This window comes from Symphodus melops (assembly GCF_947650265.1).
Source record: "Symphodus melops genome assembly, chromosome: 5".
Lineage (NCBI taxonomy): Eukaryota > Metazoa > Chordata > Actinopteri > Labriformes > Labridae > Symphodus > Symphodus melops.
The window spans coordinates 26,231,035-26,249,419 of record NC_136695.1 but is presented as its reverse complement, the minus strand read 5'-3'; the positions used below and the strand labels follow the sequence as shown (position 1 = coordinate 26,249,419).

Here is an 18,385-nt window from a genome sequence, read left to right as displayed (position 1 = left end):
ATTTCCTTTGGAGAAAAAAATAATTAAAACAAAAGCATCTTTAGTAAAAAGCAGTTTTAGTTTAGGGCCTTCTGTGTGAATACCGTTGATATGAATTAAAGTTGATTATTATAGTTTCCCAGCCTTGCTGTAGTCAAATGATTTATGCAACAGAGCCATTGCTAATGCAGCTGTGCGAATACTGCAATGCCATGATGTGTTTATCTGCGAGCACTGTGATACACTAAGTTACTTATAACAAATCCTGCCGATAACAATCCAGCTTTAGATGCAGTCTCCTAATAATTAATAATTTAGGAGGGTAATTTTTGAGACCTTATTAAGTCTGTGAACATGTGTTTGTGAGCAATGAAGAAAAGTCACACAGTGAAACGATTGTTGTTCTTTTATCACATATTTTATTCTTTTATATGTATAAAACCAGAGCCAGAAATTGTTCAACATGGATAGGGCATTCTTTTACAAATCAAGACATAAGGTTCTGATAAGCAGGTATCCGGTAAAAATGAAGACTATATACAATAACTGAAAGTGACCCCGGATAATGATGTACTGATGTGCTAAAGCTCAAAGGATCTCCAAGTAGATGGCTGTCTCAGCATCAGCCACTGTAGTGCCCTGCACCTCTCTAATACCTCTGACTCCCAAACCTGCTTGTCTTTCTAGTCCTCCAACCTCTCCTGCTCTTCTTCTTTCACCGCCTCTTCTGGCCATTGGACGCATCTGGAAAAAAAACAACAGAATTTTTATTTCAGCGAATAAAGGGTTGTATCTAATTTGTCAGTTAGATAGAAGCTATAATCAGTGATTAAGACATATACCTGTTTTGTACGGACAAAAAGAGGTGTACAGTTCTGATATACAAGCTGGTAGCTGCCGTTGGTGTAGATATGAGTCACTTCTGTGCAGTTGATATAGAGGGGCATCTGGTCTTGATAAATTCCTCCGGGGTACAAGGCTGGGCGTCTGCTCAGGACATGTCTGACAGAGGAAGAGCAGCTTTGTAAAGCTTTGCAACAAGTGTAACAAGTGCAAGGTAACTTTTAAAAGGGATGGTTTGATTGACGTACTTTCCGGCTCTCCTTCTGCAGCAGTACAAGCAAAGAGACAGAAGGAAGATGACAAGGCAGACGGCCACAGCAGGTATCACCAACCACAACAAAGGAGCTGTCTCTGTTAGAGGATGAAAAGACCAGCAACGGATCATTATATTATGTAAAAACAAAAAGGCAATATTTGAAATTGCTCCCTCTAGGGGTGGAAAAATCTGGTCTATAGTTCAACGTTAGGAAGTTAAGACATATTGCTGGCCGCTCAAGCTTATGTTCTTCATTAAGAGAATATAATTAAATAATATATGAAAAACAGTTAATACAAGCATTGCAATCTTAAAATATACAAAATTCACCCACCACAAGTCATACAAAAACAACAATAAAGGTGCAAAAAGAATACGTTTTTCAGTCCTTTACTGTATCATTGTTTTATCATTGTACGATTGGAAGCTGCACACTTTATTCACCTCAGCACTTTTACCTGTGTACCGTGCATTTGCACTTTGTGTATTTATGTTTGTCTGTGTTGTATGACGTGACTCCCCCTGCAACCAAATTTACCTACGGGTACAAATAAAGTAACCTGAACCTGGTGCTGCACATTCTTGACTTTGTTCTTCTCCACTGAAGTTCCAAGCTCGATGCGTGTTGCACAGCTTTACATCAGAGTGGAATAAAAACTCAACAAACAGCACTCTGGATTTTGTTAACAAGAAAAGAAAACCAGGACTTAAAACACACCTTGACCTCCCTGCAGCAACACCAGGGAGTCATTCCCCAGTGCGTTGAAAGCAAAGCAGATCACTGTCTGAGGTTTGTCCATGCGGCCACTCAGAGTCGCTGTCAGCACGTCAGGCCCGGACGTCACCGACACGTTGTAATCGTGAGGCGGAACAGTCCCGTTCACGCTCCAGGTGACGGCAGATTTGGGGTTGGAGTCAACTGAACAGCGACAGAGAACCAACAAATTCTCAGCAACACAGGAGGAAGAGAGCCGGAGGACAGCTGGTTTATCTGTGCAAAAAAATCAAAAAACAAAGCACATTTACATGTTGCCTTTTTCAACATTTAACACTCAACACTTGGTTTTGAGCTAGTTGTTCTTGGGTCAAAGGATAAACATGTTTACATTGCAGATTGTGTAGGCCAACTGAAAATCCTACTTATGTTGACTTTAAGTCATTTAACTCTTCAACATGCTGTCATAATGTGCCCCAGGCTGTCGATGGCACAGTCAGACATTACGGTGTTGCACTAAACAGCTCTTCTGACCATCAACAACCAGTGAGGGCAGTGATTCCCAAAGTGCAGCACAGGACGCAGAGGGGACACTCGGACTAATGACGGAGGTGCATCCTGTTTTTCACTGCAATGCAAAGCATGTCAAATGATGTTCGAGGACTTCCAGATAAATGTAAGGCCAACAATGCTGGTAAAGGTCTTAAATGATATTTCCATCTGTTAAAGGTGGGGCCTGAAAAAAAAAGTCTAGGACCTGCAAAGTTAGATGTTTCAAAGACATGAGGTTTTTAAGCACTGAAACCTTTGCTTTGGAGCCCTGCCTTTTTTCTCTTTGACAATCTTTTACTGCTTATTCTCAACCTCCTTTCAAATAGTCAACATGAGTGTAAGGCCTTTGGAAATGGGCCTGTAGGACGCAGGATGATTACATTGTATATTCAGCGCTGTGGGCTGGGATTCTCCTCGACCAATCAGGTTCTGTGCTGAGCAGCGGACCTTCATGTCTCTGGTCACGTTGAACACCCGGACTGTGTGTGTGCGCTGGTGGAGATGCACTGTGTGACCGTGTTGGGTGTAGGACCAGCGATACTCGGATGCTGGAGGGTCAGCTTTACATGAGCAGACCAACAAGGCGCTGCCCCCTTCATGCACAGTCAGGGACTGCACCTGAACCACGACATCCTTTGGTGAAACTAAGGAGAACAACAGAGAAGAAAGACACATACTTTAAGAAAAAATGAGCCAAAAAACTGTACTTTGTACTTTTCAAAGGGATGCTTACATGTCACATGCAGTTCCCGAGAAGAGGCCAATATTTTTGCTCCTGGGTAACTGACTTCACATCGGAGTCTTGGTTTCACCTGGTGCGACACAGTGAAGGACAGAGAGGCCAGTAACACCCGCCTGTCGGGCTCAGGGTGGAGGTGGAAAGTCTGCACCTCCCCGGGCTCAGTGCTGTTCAGCTGAGCTCCTCTCTCCCATCTCCACTGCAGCGCGGGAGGTCTGGAGGGGCAGTGATAGCTGACGGAGCAGTTCAGGGTGACCAGCTGTCCCTCTGTGGCGGAGAGCATGCCGCTGATGACTGGAGCCTCAAGAGTCTCTGCCAGTGAGGAAAATCTGCATCATTACTGGAATTTAAAACTGCAGTGAAGATAAAAAAGACCAATAAAACAGTGGTATAAAAAATAGAATAAAACACATTTTTTATCCCAAATATCTTTACTAGTGTTTTTTTTGTTTTGTTTGTTTCTACATATGACTATTGTTTAACTTTTTCTTAAACTTTTCTTTTGCATTTTGTATTTATTTCTCAAAGAAAGTACTTCTTCACGGTTGTGGCAAATGCAATTTTATATTTTATTGTTTGTCTACACATTCTATGCTTCAGCAGTTTAGTCAAGAATTTCTGCTCCAATTTAATTTGTGGTTGTACTATACTCAATGATCAGATGCCTTCACAGGAGAATAAAGGCACAGTAAATAGACTCTTCCACATACCTGCAACATCCAGATTAAAGCTCTTTGGCTTCCCCCACAGTAGATCGTCCCCTCTCTTCAGAGCGACTTCAAACACCCGGGAGTCATCCTGGCTGATCCTTTCGATCTTCACCGAGCAGTCTCCATCTGCAATTTTCCCGAAGAGGGATGTCCGGCCTTGGAAATCCCTGCTCACTTGGTCTCTGTCCTCGCTGTTATAAGCTGTGCTGCGGAGAGGGAAGAAGTGACCACCACCTCTGAACCTCAGCCGCACGTCTACCCTCTCCTTCCTCCACCTGAGAGGATGAGGAGTTAGGGGAGTGAAAGAGCAGGGGATCACAACGCAGGAACCAACCCGTGCATGGACATGGTCTGGGATGGAGGGCACAGGTGAGGCAGTCTGGACCCGCCCCCACAGGGCTGCAGCTACAATAGAGAGCAAAATAAAATCTCTACTCATGCAGCTTAAGTTTTCATTTACAATATTATTCTGCTGGTGATGTTTTGTGTGCTAAATTTAATTTTTATCTCAGACTTGAAGCCCAGCAAGTCAAAGGCAGTATCTCGAATGTGTGGCAAATTAAAAAAAGTTTGTTACAAGCTGCAAAGCTCTGACTTGCAATCATCACTGAAACGTATCCCTTAAGTCCTCTAGATATGAGTTTAGGTTGAATCTGCAGCTTTTCTCTGAAGTGTCTGCAGATGCATTAAATGACCCTGAAGGGTTTCACAACAAATGTAAATTTAGAAAGGGGAAGAGGACAAACTGCACTTTAAACTCTGAATCTATCACAACCCACTAAGTTGACATTGCAACAAATCTATCTTGATTAAAGTGTATGCATTTTATTTTGACATTTTTATTTTCTTAATGGAAAAAGTAAACGAGGATTTTAGTACATCAGGGAACAAATTGTCTTTAATTCAATCCTTCAGAACGACTATTTTGCAAAGGACACTCGCAGAGAAAGTTTACTGGCTTCTTTTTGTGTTGTCTGTGTTTCTTTAGCTTTTTTATCATTGGTGTAAATTGTCTTTATTGTTTTTGGTAATTATAGATGGCTATATGTTATATAACCTAATGTTTGTGTCGTGTAAAAATAATATAATATAAAAATGTAAAATGTATCATCACAATGCAAACTGCAAACCCCAGGTTGAATAGCATCTCACTGTACTGAAGCTAATTTGGATCCAAACAAACAAACAAACGAACAAACTCTGTCTTTCAGGAAAATGTCAGGGTCAAAACTGTGACAACAGCATAACTAACTCATGATTTCAAAAAGTGAACATGGCTGATAATGACAAAAATTGAAATTCACACATAAATCGGAAGCTTACAAATAGTTCAACAATCATGAAACGTTAAAAACTCACCAAAAACCAGAGGACACACCAGAAAGATCATGTCCACATGCATGACTGCAACCCTGCTGTGACAGTGCAGACAGAAGGAAGGATGAACAAGAGGGAAAAACAGGGGGAAGTTGGAGTGTTTCATTCTTCCTCTGGTACGATTACTTCATTATAATGCCTTCACAAACGCTTCCAGTATTCTCACAATTATCAATGCTTATTATATTCATTCATTTTACTGAAGTGATGCCTCAAAATAAAACTCAAGTGAAATTGTAGATCGTAAACGTCACAACATTTATACGTTGAAAAGATTCAAATGCTCACGCAGGTGGTGGAAGTGTTGTTTGCCAGGGAAAGAAAGACCTCGGCAAGTATCTGTGAATCAACACATGACAGTGTGTGAGTCACTCTCATGCTGTTAGCCATTTCCTTAAAAGTCCCAACAACCAAATGGGTTTATTTCTTATAACCCTTGTCTAAACTGACCCTCCTAATGAAAACTTTTATTGCATTATAATAGTTATACAAGTCTCCAAAGAAAGTCAAAGGAACAGATTGTGTAGAGGTCAAAATAAAAGGCAAATAACAGCATGTTAAAAACTGAGACTTGTATGCATTGGATTTTCCATTTTCAATGTTTGTTTGATATATTTCTTCACATTGTGTCACTAACAAATCCAATCAAGGGGTTGGCATGTTGCTGCAACATCAAACAGAAACAATTAGGCAGGAACAGAGACTTACAATCTCTGAACTATGGACCCATTAAAATATTGTTGGAATGAGAGCACAAGTCTTGGTGCTCCGCCTTGCTGCACCTTATAACAGAACAAGAGGAACTTTTTTTCTGCAAACAGTCCTGACTGCAATGACTAGAACAGAACGCAAGATTACATGTTTTAAAGGTAAGCATTTTTAACAATGAACATGAGAGAAATTCTGCAAAATTCTCCAATGTTTTTCTTTAAAGGTATTTATCTGACTTCAGGGAGAGTTTATATTCACAGCAGACTGCTCCGAACCTGTTGTTACTTTACAGAGCTGCTTATTAGCATGTCATCTCTATGTTTGGATTTCTTCCCCTTGCAGCAGCATTTTTAAAGCGATGAACTCCGCTCAGCATTTGATCCGGTCTCAGAGAGACCTGCTGCTGAGCTGGACACGAGATCATCCAGCTCCCTTGTTGCGTTGGCTGCGAGATGATAAGGTGCTGTCCTCTGCTCACTACTCGTCTCTGCTGGAGAAGTCTCCTTCCAATGCAGTGGTCCAGGCTCTGGAGACGGTGTGTGCCACCGAGGAAAGCAGTGTTAAGTTCCTGCAGGTGCTGAAGGAGGTGCAGGATTATTATTGCAAGGATCTGCAGCTCTGGGTGGAGAGACACTGCAGGAATGAGACCGTCAGTGAATCAGTGCCAGCAGCTGTAAAAGTTGGAGGTGAGGTTGGCTCAATAAAATTGTGTTTACTTTACATTACAAATAACCATTTAACAGGTACATTAACATTAGACAGAAACTTGAGTCATGTTGCGGAATCTGCATACTCAAGAAACTGAGCTATAGACAATCAAGTTTTATTGCCTGTGTAACAAAGGTGAGAGAAAATGATTAACAGAGTGCAATCAACTAGGACATCGTTTAACATTATTGTGCAGACTTTTCCAGTGGACTATAGTTGACATGAACAATGTAGCATTAAGTCCAGATAAAGTATAAGATTAAGTCAATATGCTGGCTACTGTTGGTCCTGACTGAAAGCTTTTATCTTCTTTTGAATAAAATGTAGTGACTACTTTAGACTTTGTGTAATTTTAATGTAGTTTTGCACCAACATCTTGTTAAAATGTTAAAGAGATTATTTAAACTCCGGTCACTAATCAAATACCTGCAAAACCAAAATTCTTGCATTGTAACTTTGAGCATGTTAGAACTGAAATATAAACAGATAAAACAGTATAACATAAATGTGATCAAATGTAAAATATACCAAACAAATCTACATGTGTCAACAGAAAAGAAGTCTAAAAGCCCAATTGCTAAGCTGTTCAAAGGAAAGAGCAACGTATTTACCCTCACTCCAGAGGTGAAAGGTAGGGCTACAACTCTATTAGAACTTATTTAATTTCCAGTAATAACTAAACAACACTTCACTTTTTCACTTCAGGTTTTTAAATGTATTAAAATGTTCTATTATTTTAATATCCAGCAAAAGAAGAACGGAAAACTAACAGGAGCATAAAAGCAATTAACATCCAAGGTATGTCAACATCTTAGGTGAGCTAAAGGAAATGTGACACAATTCTTTTTTTTTTTCTTATAAAAGTTCCTTCTTCCATTTCAGTTCCAATTTCTGCCCATAAGACAACCTTACTGAAGCGCACAGGGCAGCTAAAGTGTTACTCAGAGGGCGAGGGAGTAGCATCAAACTCAGCTTCTCATATTGAGATCCGCTACACTGACCTTTTTGTGACAGAAGATGATGAATCAGTTGACAGCAGCCAACATGAGTACTTTGACTTGGCAAGCAGGCGTGCTCGCATCTATGTCCATCAGGCTTGTCAGCGCATCAAGCCATGCAATCTTTTGAGCTCCCATGGAACAACAGGAAGGACCCCAAAAAGGGTTAAAATGAAGGGTATTGCTGGTATTGGAAAAAGCGTCGTAGTACAGAGACTTCTCTATGAGTGGGCGATAGGGAAGAACATGCGTGAATTCACCTGTCTTTTTGACCTGCGCTTCAGAGAGCTCAACCTGATCGAAGAACCACTGAGCTTATTGGATCTCCTTGGAGAACGGTTCCGCTACCTGAAGACAGCTCTCCCTGATCTTTTCACCTCGCCCAGTTCATTGCTTTTCATTCTAGATGGACTAGATGAGTTCAAATTCGCCTTGGACTGGAACAGTTCAGACACTAACATCGACATTGGTTCGAAGGTACCGATATCCGAGCTGATGGTGGCCTTAATCAAGGGAAGCCTTCTCCCAGAGGCATCGGTCATTCTCACAACAAGGCCATCAACTGAAGCACCCAAACGTTTCTTCCAGAGATGTTGTGTTGTGTTGGGTTTTGAGGAAGACCAGGTGAAAGAATATACTACTAAGTTCTACAAAGACACTAAGATTGCTGGAAGAGTCTACGATTACATCTTGAGCAACGATAACCTTTTTGTGCTGTCCTTTATCCCCCTTTATTGCTACATCATCTGCACAGCTATGGCTGAGTTCTTCTCTTCTAAAAACAAAGGTGTTGATGACTCAAAGTCTCTTGAGCTCAACCCACCAAGAACAGTGAGCGAGGTCTACTTCTGCTATCTGTTTACTGCGGTCAAGCACCATGCACTGAAGGGGGTTACAGAGAGAAGCACCCCGAGAGCTGAGGTTCTCTCTCTAGCAAAGCAACAGCTGACAAACCTGGGGAAACTGGCTTATGAAAATCTTCTACAGAAGAAGATCATCTTCAAAAGTTCTGATTTAGAGAACTACGGTGTTACACCGGCTGATCTAGAGAGCACCTTTCTCTGCAACATCCTCCAACCACTCAAAGAAGAAACAGTTGAGATGTTTTCTTTCTTTCACTTGACTGTTCAAGAACATTTGGCAGCCCTCTACTGTGCAATCAGTCTCTACAGCCAGGATGACATAGTTCAAGCTCTGAACTTTTGGTGCTTTGGGCAGTGTCCAACATCCTCAAGAGCTGCACCTCTGCGTCACCCTGACCTCAACATGGACAAGCTGGAGGGCCTCCAGATGTTCACACGCTTCTTTGTGGGAATGCTAAGAGCTCGGCTGGCCGGTCAGTTGGAGGGCCTTGTGCATTCCCCTTTGGAGCAAGTGGAAGAAATTCCATCCAGGCTGGGATTTTGGTTCCAAAGCCAGTTTAAAGGCAGAAAGCTCGAGAACCAGACGGCCCTGAATCTTCTCCACTGTTTGATGGAGTTTCACAATAAGGAAACCACCAGCATGGTAGCACCAGAGATCAAAAAACTTTACCTGTTTAAGATGAAGCTGAGTGTTGTGGACTGTGCAGCCATGCATTATGTGCTGCAGTTTTCCCCACACAAGCTGCAGGAACTCAATGTAGGCTACTCCAACATTGGAAACAGAGGACTGACCAGGCTGGGGCCTATCCTACATCGCTGTGAATCTCTTTAGTAAGTAACTGAACTTGCCATCAATCACCAACCTGGGTTTTGATTTCCTAACTGGCTGATTGCTTTCTGTTTGGAGTTTGCATGTTTTGCCGATGCTGCAAGCTTGTTCTGTTGGTGTTTTCTGGCTGTGGGGAAGACTGTGCTCTTCTACCCAATCTGCAACCTCAGGTGTTGAAAAATAAACCCAATGTGAGAGTGCAAAACTGAACTAAACCTCTTTGCCTGTTTCTTAAAGAGCAGGTTAGTAAGTCGAGTTAGCATTTCCATTATGGCAACTGCCATTGTTGGTTTCCATAACATTGGGAGAGATCACTGAGGCATCACCCATGATTTATACTACAACCTTGCTGTGGCTCAACCCACCTCCTGCCAAATGAGAGGGGCCCTGTGGCCCCACAAGCATGAGTTTGATCAGCAAGTTAGAAAATTAAACAATGAATTGTTAATGAAATGTCAATATTATGTATGGTTTGTTCTGTTTCAGTTTGAGATACAACTGCCTGGATAGACAAGCAGCTCTTTTAGAATCTGCAGTTCTGAAATCAAACGAGTGCCAAGTGAAAAAACTCTTGTAAGTCAATGAATTATTTCTTTCCAGCTATCACAGCAATGTTTTACTGTCAGTCTACTGGTCAAGGAACAGTGATACATTATAGATATAGGGACTAGAAATGTTTTCGAAAATATTAACGTTTACATTTATGTCATTTTTGTCAGTTCAGTAGCTGTTCAATGATCACATATCTGGCAATGTTAAAAATCAATTCACATCTTAAACACACTAAAGAGACAGATAAGTCATCAAACCAAGAGCTTGAGACTTCTTTGAATAGTTTTTCTACCTTTGCACACAGTATGTGTGGCAACAACCTGGGTCCAGAGGGAGTTTTGGAGCTGTGGAACGCCCTGGAGCACAACACCACTGTTGAGGAGCTCTATCTGGACATCACAGGCATCACAGAGCGAGGAACTGAAAACATTGTTAACTGTCTCAGCAAAAACACTTCTCTGAAGACACTGACGTAAGATTACAACACATTTTATTCTGCCCAGTGGTGACAACAATGCCATCTAGTGTTAAGTTAATGTCTCTCTCTTGCTTATTTTCTTCTTCATCAGCATTGTTGGAAATGACATCGGAGAGGTGGGGAGAAAGAGGCTGAGGGAGCTGGAGCAGCGTCGACCAGGACTCCGAATTATTGCCAACTTTGTGGATGACCTTGGATTACTGCAGGCCTACCTGGACTGGGTGGAGGAGATCCGGGCAGACAGAGACCAGATGGACTCAGTGAAGAATGCGGATGCTCTGCAGTCGGTGCTTAAGGGCCTCCAGGTGGCAGGAGAACAAGTGGAGAGAGGAGAGAAAGCAAAAAAAGCCAAGGAGCTCCAGACAAAGATTTTGGATTTGTTGAAGTCTCACCCAGATAAGAATGAAGGAAGATAACTGGAAGTTATGGTGCAAGTTGTGTAGAAAGGCAAGGCTCCATCAGAAGTCGTACAAATTTGACTTTAAAATAGTTTGGAAGCAGTCATTAGACTAAAAATCAATGTTCAACTTTTAAATAAGTGGATGCGTCTGATTCCTGATGACTTTAATGTGTAGAGAATTGCTCACAAAGAAAGAAATCAGCATCAGAAGCAAACATCTTTTCTCTTAGTGGTCTCAGAGACCCAGTTAATGGACTTTTTTGTAGATCATACTGGCTCCAAGCAAGATTCTTTAGGCTCTTTTTGTACTGCACTTTCATTATTCTACTTGTGTTTTCAAAATGTGTGGCTTGTATCTTTTTCCTTAAAAGGTTTTGAGGCTTGCATCACTTCTGTTTGTTGTGTCAGAGGCCTATAGCCTCTAAAAAAGGAGTAAAACTATACTTTTCTTGTATTCTCTTTATCACTGATTTGTATTTTGAGCCACTTACCAGCAGCACTTATCCTCTCAGGACATCAAATTAAATCTAGTCCAACTATTAAGGGCTTTTATTCTGGAAAGCAAATAAATAACCCCACATTAAGATGTTTCCCTGTTAGGTGCAAAAATAAAATAAAAAGGCAATGCCAATGTTTTACCACATTCAATAAATTAAAAACTCAGCTTAGGGACAAATTGAAGGCTCACTATTTCTCAACAGTTTCAAACACTTGGTTCCAAAAAGCCAGGAAAGAAGAAGAAGAAGAAGAAGAAGAAGAAGAAGAAGAAGAAGAAGAAGAAGAAGAAGAAGAAGAAGAAGAAGAAGAAGAAGAAGAAGAACACACACACACACACACACACACACAGAGGCTTAAAAAAGCAGAACCCACTTTAAAGGAAAACGTTTCTCCTCTGAACACGTTCACCTCTCTGCTCCAGAGGACCTGACGAGAATGTAAGTTTACATGACTTTAATATGAAACATATGAAAATCAGCACTTGTAATGTTATACATCATCCTATAAATGTGTACTTTTTTCTCAAGTTGGATTTCGATCAATAAACTGTTCAGGAAATAAAGATAAGATAAGTAAAGAAGGAGAAACATTTCCTCTTTGATTTTGGACGTATTAAAGCTGTCATTATGTTTTTGGATATTGTTGGTGATCACAAGAGCAACAGATTATAGCGTTATATCTAATTATAATACAGAGATAAAAAACAGCATTATGTGTCACTTTTGCCTCAGATCACAAAGCTTCTTGTTTTTTTTCTAATCATTTCCTCATCTTCAACTTGATGCTGCTTTAAGCAACTTCAGAAGAAATAAAGAACTCAACCAATAACAGCCGCTCAATGACCCAACATTTGAAACCTGACTTTGCATGGAATCAAATTTAGTATTATGAAACTGATGTGTACCAATCATTCTCCCCAGACTGTCTCGTCTGAAACACAACGATGGCTGCAGCTCTGACTCTCCTTCTTGTTTCTAGTCTGATCCAAGGTAAGCTATACATTAAGCCCACCACTGTAAAAACTATTTTTACATATTGCTAGACCAAAAATTCACAAATTTGTCATAACTGAATGTTAGTAAACGTGTTCTTCAATAAAAGTTTGTTTCTTGTGTTTCAGATGCCCTGTGTGGACAGTTTGAGGTCTTTATGCCACAGACTATACAAGTCCTGAAGGGATCCTGTGTGACAATCCCCTGCTCCTTTGACGTACAGGATCAACATAATATAAACTTAGATAGCACTTGTAAAGCATTATGGAGAGTAGACAACACAATTGGCCCTACTGTGTTTTATAGCAGTAATCCTCAACAGAGTAAAATCAAAGGACAGTTGATCGGTGACCTGACAAAAAAAGACTGCACCACAATCCTGAATGACATGCAACCTGAAAACAGCAACAAATATTATTTAAGATTGGATTGTGACAATGCTCTGAAATTTATTTTCCCTAAACACATTAACATTTCAGTCACAGGTAGGTTAAAAGTCAACTTATTAACAGTTCAGTCATGTAGTAGTTTTCTGACCTTATCATTGATTTAAAATGAAGATCAATCAAACCTTTGATAGTAGAGAGATGACTGCTGATACATGTTTATGGACCTTCTGAACAGATCGTCCACCCACACCGACTCTGACTCCGCCCACACTGAAGGTGAAGGAGGGAACCTCAGTGAGTTTGACGTGCTCTGCTCCAGCTCCCTGTCTGTCTCTTCCTCCAAATCTGACATGGAGCCCCGGCCTGGGTGAAGGTCAGGAGACCCTGCAGGAGAAGCAGGACGAAACTAAAGTCAAGATCTCTGTGCTGAACTTCACCGCATCACATCTCCATCATGGACAGGAAATCTCCTGTACTGCTGTCTACAGGAAACAAGATGGCAGTACTGAGTCACCTGTGAACACCAGTTTAACGGTTGATATTACGTGTGAGTATGTTTGTCTTCTGATTAAGGATTTCGATTTTAAAGTTTTAAATACTCTCTCATCTCCTCAAATCTTGACTAATCTGAATTAGGGGTCAAACAATAAGTAATTTTACTCAGTTATGATTTTTTTCATCAGTGTTGACAGTAAATGACATCAATTTATTAAACCAAACACCTCGGTGTAGGATACTTTTGGAGAAAACTGATTGTGAAAGACAATGCTGCGACTTTGAAGAAAAGCTTCAAAGCTTTTATTAGAAGATTGCTGTTTTTTTAATACTATATATCTAACTTCTATAAAGTATCTAATTTCTATAAAGATTATAGTTTTAAATGTACAACAAAAATACTGACTAACAATATTTTAAGAGCCAACAATAAAGCAGAGGCTTCAAAACAGTCAGGCAGCTCAGTGCAAAACTAGCAATCGACTCAGCTGCTGTTTTGGATAACTTGTGACATTTTCCTTATAGCTCATAATGTATTTGTTACAATAACAAGTTTGTTCACTGTTCTTTATTCAGATTCACCCAAAGAGACCACAGTGTCAGTCAGTCCCTCTGGTCCAGTGAAAGAATACACAAATGTGACCCTGACCTGCAGTGCTAATGCTAACCCCGCTGTAAAGAACTTCACCTGGTACAGAGCTGATGGAGAGCAGGAGACTCTCATGGTGACTGGACGTGTTTTAAACATCAAAGCTTCGAGGGACAGTGGTCCTTTTTTCTGCCGGGCAGAAAATGAACTGGGAGCTGGAAGATCGAGCAACACACAGATAGATGTTCAGTGTATGTATGATTTCAAACATTATCGTGTCATTAGTGGACACAGTGGAAGATTTAGACATTTGGGGGCCCTCTGCATCTGTTGATCTCATGTAGTGGGTTTTTTTTGGACATTATTTATAGATTAATCTTCAATCCACCGACCTCAGGAATTAAGTATTATTCTCTTAAAGCTTAAAAACAGCTTATTAAGAAACTGCAACGCAACAGATGCACAAAAAAAGCTTTCTGCTTTTATCTCAGTCCTCGACTCACTTCCTCCTCCCCCCTCCACTCCGCTCACATCACACGTTTGCCTCGAACTTTACTGATAAGGTTTTAACCCTCAGTTTTCTGGACCTGACCAACTCAGCCTTCAATATGTAAGGTATCTGCTGGGGGATAATTACATAAACACCACAAATGTTATTTCTTATGACAGGTGTTGAGAGTTACTATGGACTGTACGGTGGAGTTCTCTTCTGGGCTGTTACCGGAGTGTCTCTCACTGTGAACGTCGTCCTCACAATCTGCTTGGTGTTTCTTTGGTATGTTATTACACCGGAGGACTTTTTGGTCTAAACTGTGCTGATGAAGATATGACAGATGAGTTTTGTCTTAAAACCCTTTTAATGTCCTTGTTTCTTTTCTTTTTTTTTTAACTAAAGGAAACAAAGGGAGAGCATGAAGCCAAAAGAAGAGGACAACATTTACATGAATCTGGATCACACGAACAGATCTCCAGACTATGATGTCATTGCCAAACGTCAAACCTGAATATGTGAAGAAAATGCTCTCTCTCGCTCTCTCTCTCTCTCTCTCTCTCTCTCTCTCTCTCTCTTCTCTCTTTCTCTGCTCTTCGTGCATTGCTTTAAATATCCACTTTGAGATATTAACGTTGAGAATTCAATATTCTGCAGGGTGTTTAGCAAAATACACGATTAATTCAGAGTAATGTGACTAAATATTTTCTCCATGAAGCCTGTGATGATCAAACCTGGAGAGGTAGTGATCATGACTTATGGAAATATTTGAGGTGATGGATGTTTTTACTTTTGTTTGCATGAACGCTCTGCTAATCAAGACATTCATTTCTTAATTGAAAACATAATCTGTTTGTCAAAAGAGATACACACTGAATCGATCTAAGGTATTAAAACACTGGTACAGTTGTATCCTCTCGGGGGCGCTGTTTTGATCTATTTAGTGATTTTATACCATGCATTGCATTTATGTTGCAGGCTTTTATACTGTGCGTTGTATTTCATGTTTTCTTATTTGGACCTTGAGTCATTGATAAAGCTTTGATTCGTTTATTGCATGCTCTTTGTTTGGCCATCAGATTAAAAAAAGCCTGATGCTTCAGGATAATGGAGAGAGTTTAGAGAACATGTTTCTGCCAACAAAGCTGGCTAAACACTGAAGCTTCACTGTCCATGACATAGCAACTGGCTTGCACTTCAGTTTAGTTTTTTTATGGGGGGGGGCTCTGTCCACTATTTTGAAATTAAAGAAAATACTACTCAGGGTAAATTAAAGCAACATTTGCTGCCAAGTAGACAAAGCTTATTTTTATTATTTTTTCATGGAGGGCCTTATTTATTCCTGCCAAAACACATTCTGCTTGTATTAAAACAGCATGGCTCGATAGTAAAAGAGTCAGGTTAAAAAAGGCTGACATATTCACAGCTGCGAGTGGTCAGCTATTTAAATAGTTTGGTTTGTAGTGAACTGTAAAGTAATGCAAAGGAGACACTGCGAGGCTGAGCAGCTGAAATCCTACATAACACAAGAATGTTAAAACCTTTCACCTTCAAATTGACAGCAACAGATCTCCTGGGTTCCCCAGAAACAGATTTACATGTGAACTCTGAATTTAGGTTTTTTTGCTCGTCTGGCGGTTGAAAAGGGCTTCCTAATGGTGCATGCTATACGGGGAAGTTTGTGGTCTCAGTTTCCATCAACATGTTTTTACCAGCTTTTTATCATTGAAAGACAGTTATTGACACATTTCATGTGTGAAGCCCTCGAACACGTGTAAAAGAAAAATAATGAAAACAAGATAACTGGAAAGTAACTGCGCAGGTTCGTGCATCACAGATCAGGCTCCAGTCAAACCTTGGTTACTGAGACATGTATTTATTTACACAAGATCTTCATGAATTATTTCCTTTGTAACTATTCTTCTAAAGTACACTCAAAATGAACCACTAAGACCACAGCTCCACTTATTTAGAAGTTGTGTCAACGCTGAAGGTATTTCATCCTTAATGAATTCGCAGGAACAACTACAGACCCATAACCTGCAGGATGAGGAAGAATGACTCTTTGTCCGTGGTCTCAATGCAAAGAATGAATCAAACTGTGAGCACAAAATTACTATTTAAAGACGCTGGCAAAAATTCTAATGCAATTGGGTACAAGCCCGATAAAATGTCTCACAGATCGACTGGTAATGTACATTGCACAAAGATATAAAACACACAAAACAGCCTCCAATTTAACTCGGAAGAGAAACAACTTGATGTTGCTAAATGTTTCAAAATAAGCTGTCACAATACTGAGCTACCTTTGTACAAAGATAAATTTACTGCTTGCACTTTAACCACAAAAGGGAACTTAAGTTTACTTCATTAATTGTTGAAGGGATGTTCAAGTTGTTTATTGAATTGTTTTTTAAACCGTCACAGCGGCTGTGGCTCAGTTGGTAGAGTCGTCGTCCCTCAATCGGGAAGGTTGAGGGTTTGATCCCATGTGTCCTTGGGCGCTGCGTCTGGGGCGTATGAATGTGCGTGAAGGGAAATAGTTACTTGATGGACATCAGTGTGAATGGGTAGGTGTGATCTGCAGTGTAAAAGTTCTTTGAGTAGTCAGAAGACTAGACAAGCTTTATACAAGCTCATGTCCATTTACAATACATGTTATTTATTTTAAGAGTTTAAACATTTTTTCGATTTCTTTTTTGTGCCACATAAACCAGCCCAATACAAGTTTATTTTTTTTAATGGACAAATAAACATGTAAATTAAAAACTAAAGACAGTCAAGTGAACACAGCATTCTTAAACTGTCTAAAACCAGCAATGAACCTTTAATCTATGTCTGCATCACACTCTAGTCTCTTTTGAATTTCCCTCTGGATCAATAAAGTATCTATCTATCTATCTATCTATCTATCTATCTATCTATCTATCTATCTATCTATCTATCTATCTATCTATCTATCTATCTATCTATCTATCTATCTATCTATCTATCTATCTATCTATCTATCTATCTATCTATCTATCTATCTATCTATCTATCTATCTATCTATCTATCTTTCTTTTAACAATGGCATATTCACATTCAGCGTCCTGTTTCACACTTCTTGAGCTTCCTTCCTCCTTCTTCCCTTTGGTCCTCCAGGTCACACTAGAATAAAATACATCTCTGCTTTCCTTGTTTTTCTTCTCTGAACTTGTACTGGCATCTTCTGTGTTGTTTTGGCTCAAGCTTGACGAGTTGGTGCTGATTGGCTCAGAGATAGTTGCAGGTTGGGTGGCAGCTAATTTCTTCAGCTCAGTACTGTTGACGTAAATGTGCTCATGTGTTTTGTTGGGTTCCTACAATTCAAAAGAAAATGTTGGTTGGAAGGTGATTCTGCTTATTTAGGTCACATTAAGTAGACAACTTCTGGATTCAAAGATAAAATACCTCATTTCCTTCTCCATGAGTTTCAAGTTGGCTTACAGTAACTGTGCTGGTGTTAGCTGAGCCCTGACTCTTCAGCAGGTTAAGTTGAGTCCTCTGAGCCCTGAAAAGCAGCAGAGTATAAACCAACAAGAACATTCTGAAAACTGTTTTTCTAACAGTCCAAATGTCGTTTTTTAAACCTGGTTCACAGTTCATGAGACAGATAGTAGAGGAAAATATGAACACTTCATGCCAGAAAGTTTTTTGCTGCTACATACAAATCGTGCAGGTTTTTCATTCTGTCTTGGCTACACCAGCCTGCAAACACAGGGCTTATTGAGAAGCTGCAAACTGTATCACAGCACACCAATCAGTAAAGAACATGGAGTTAAACACCACATACTGAACCAGCTGTGAGCATCCTCTCTTCAGAATAAGGTTATCAACATTTGTTCATCATTTTACACTTTCGGCATGTTTTAAAACGATATCTCTCCAAACCTCCATTATTCTATTGATTGATAGAACCCAATAAAGCTTTACATAACTACAGATCCTCACTCATATTTAATCCCAAAGTTGCTGTGAGCAAAAGGAAGAAAGACAACAGCAGTCGAGCTGAAATGGACAGGTCAGGAAATACTGTTTCTCCAGTCACTTTGGCGTCTCATAAAGCTGCATAGAGTCACGTCAATGTCTCCAAAACAGAAACTGAGCAGAGGACTCGATCAATAACACAAAGACATTGGCAATATTCGACTGATATTGTGAGTCTTAATTGAAAAACTTAACTACCGTAACCTGAATCAG

General features: G+C 40.2%; 3 protein-coding genes across 3 annotated transcripts; 2 read left to right on the top strand and 1 right to left on the bottom strand.

Moving 5' to 3' along the window:
• Window positions 1-464: 464 nt before the first annotated feature.
• LOC306823678 (sialic acid-binding Ig-like lectin 5) lies at window positions 465-5,215 on the bottom strand. Its single transcript, XM_079343410.1, has 8 exons — window positions 5,154-5,215; window positions 3,795-4,199; window positions 3,079-3,396; window positions 2,726-2,989; window positions 1,797-2,069; window positions 1,071-1,173; window positions 822-981; window positions 465-723 (listed from the first exon to the last, which is right to left on the bottom strand). The coding sequence occupies exons 1-8, from the start codon at window positions 5,194-5,196 to the stop codon at window positions 568-570; spliced, it is 1,722 nt and encodes a 573-aa protein (XP_079199536.1). The 5' UTR covers window positions 5,197-5,215; the 3' UTR covers window positions 465-567.
• Window positions 5,216-6,233: 1,018 nt separating this feature from the next.
• On the top strand, window positions 6,234-11,173 carry LOC306824065 (NACHT, LRR and PYD domains-containing protein 3-like). The gene is made up of 7 exons (XM_079344024.1): window positions 6,234-6,568; window positions 7,144-7,221; window positions 7,338-7,388; window positions 7,473-9,282; window positions 9,767-9,853; window positions 10,137-10,304; window positions 10,402-11,173. The coding sequence occupies exons 1-7, from the start codon at window positions 6,241-6,243 to the stop codon at window positions 10,724-10,726; spliced, it is 2,847 nt and encodes a 948-aa protein (XP_079200150.1). The 5' UTR covers window positions 6,234-6,240; the 3' UTR covers window positions 10,727-11,173.
• Window positions 11,174-12,151: 978 nt separating this feature from the next.
• Window positions 12,152-14,677, top strand: LOC306824027 (B-cell receptor CD22-like; the record flags this gene model as incomplete). Its single annotated transcript, XM_079343984.1, has 6 exons — window positions 12,152-12,197; window positions 12,329-12,391; window positions 12,825-13,136; window positions 13,661-13,924; window positions 14,343-14,448; window positions 14,569-14,677. 6 exons carry the CDS (start codon window positions 12,152-12,154, stop codon window positions 14,675-14,677), a joined length of 900 nt encoding a protein of 299 aa, XP_079200110.1.
• Between the last annotated feature and the right edge of the window lie 3,708 nt (window positions 14,678-18,385).

Coding starts and splice junctions, on each gene's coding strand:
- LOC306823678 (XM_079343410.1), bottom strand. CDS start 5,196: ATGCATGTGGACATGATCTTTCTGGTGTGTCCTCTGGTTTTTG. Junction 4,200..5,153: donor GGTGTGTCCTCTGGTTTTTG/GTGAGTTTTTAA, acceptor TCTCTATTGTAG/CTGCAGCCCTGTGGGGGCGG. Junction 982..1,070: donor TGCAGAAGGAGAGCCGGAAA/GTACGTCAATCA, acceptor TTCCTCTGTCAG/ACATGTCCTGAGCAGACGCC.
- LOC306824065 (XM_079344024.1), top strand. CDS start 6,241: ATGAACTCCGCTCAGCATTTGATCCGGTCTCAGAGAGACCTGCTGCTG. Junction 7,389..7,472: donor AAAAGCAATTAACATCCAAG/GTATGTCAACAT, acceptor CTTCCATTTCAG/TTCCAATTTCTGCCCATAAG. Junction 9,854..10,136: donor TGCCAAGTGAAAAAACTCTT/GTAAGTCAATGA, acceptor CTTTGCACACAG/TATGTGTGGCAACAACCTGG.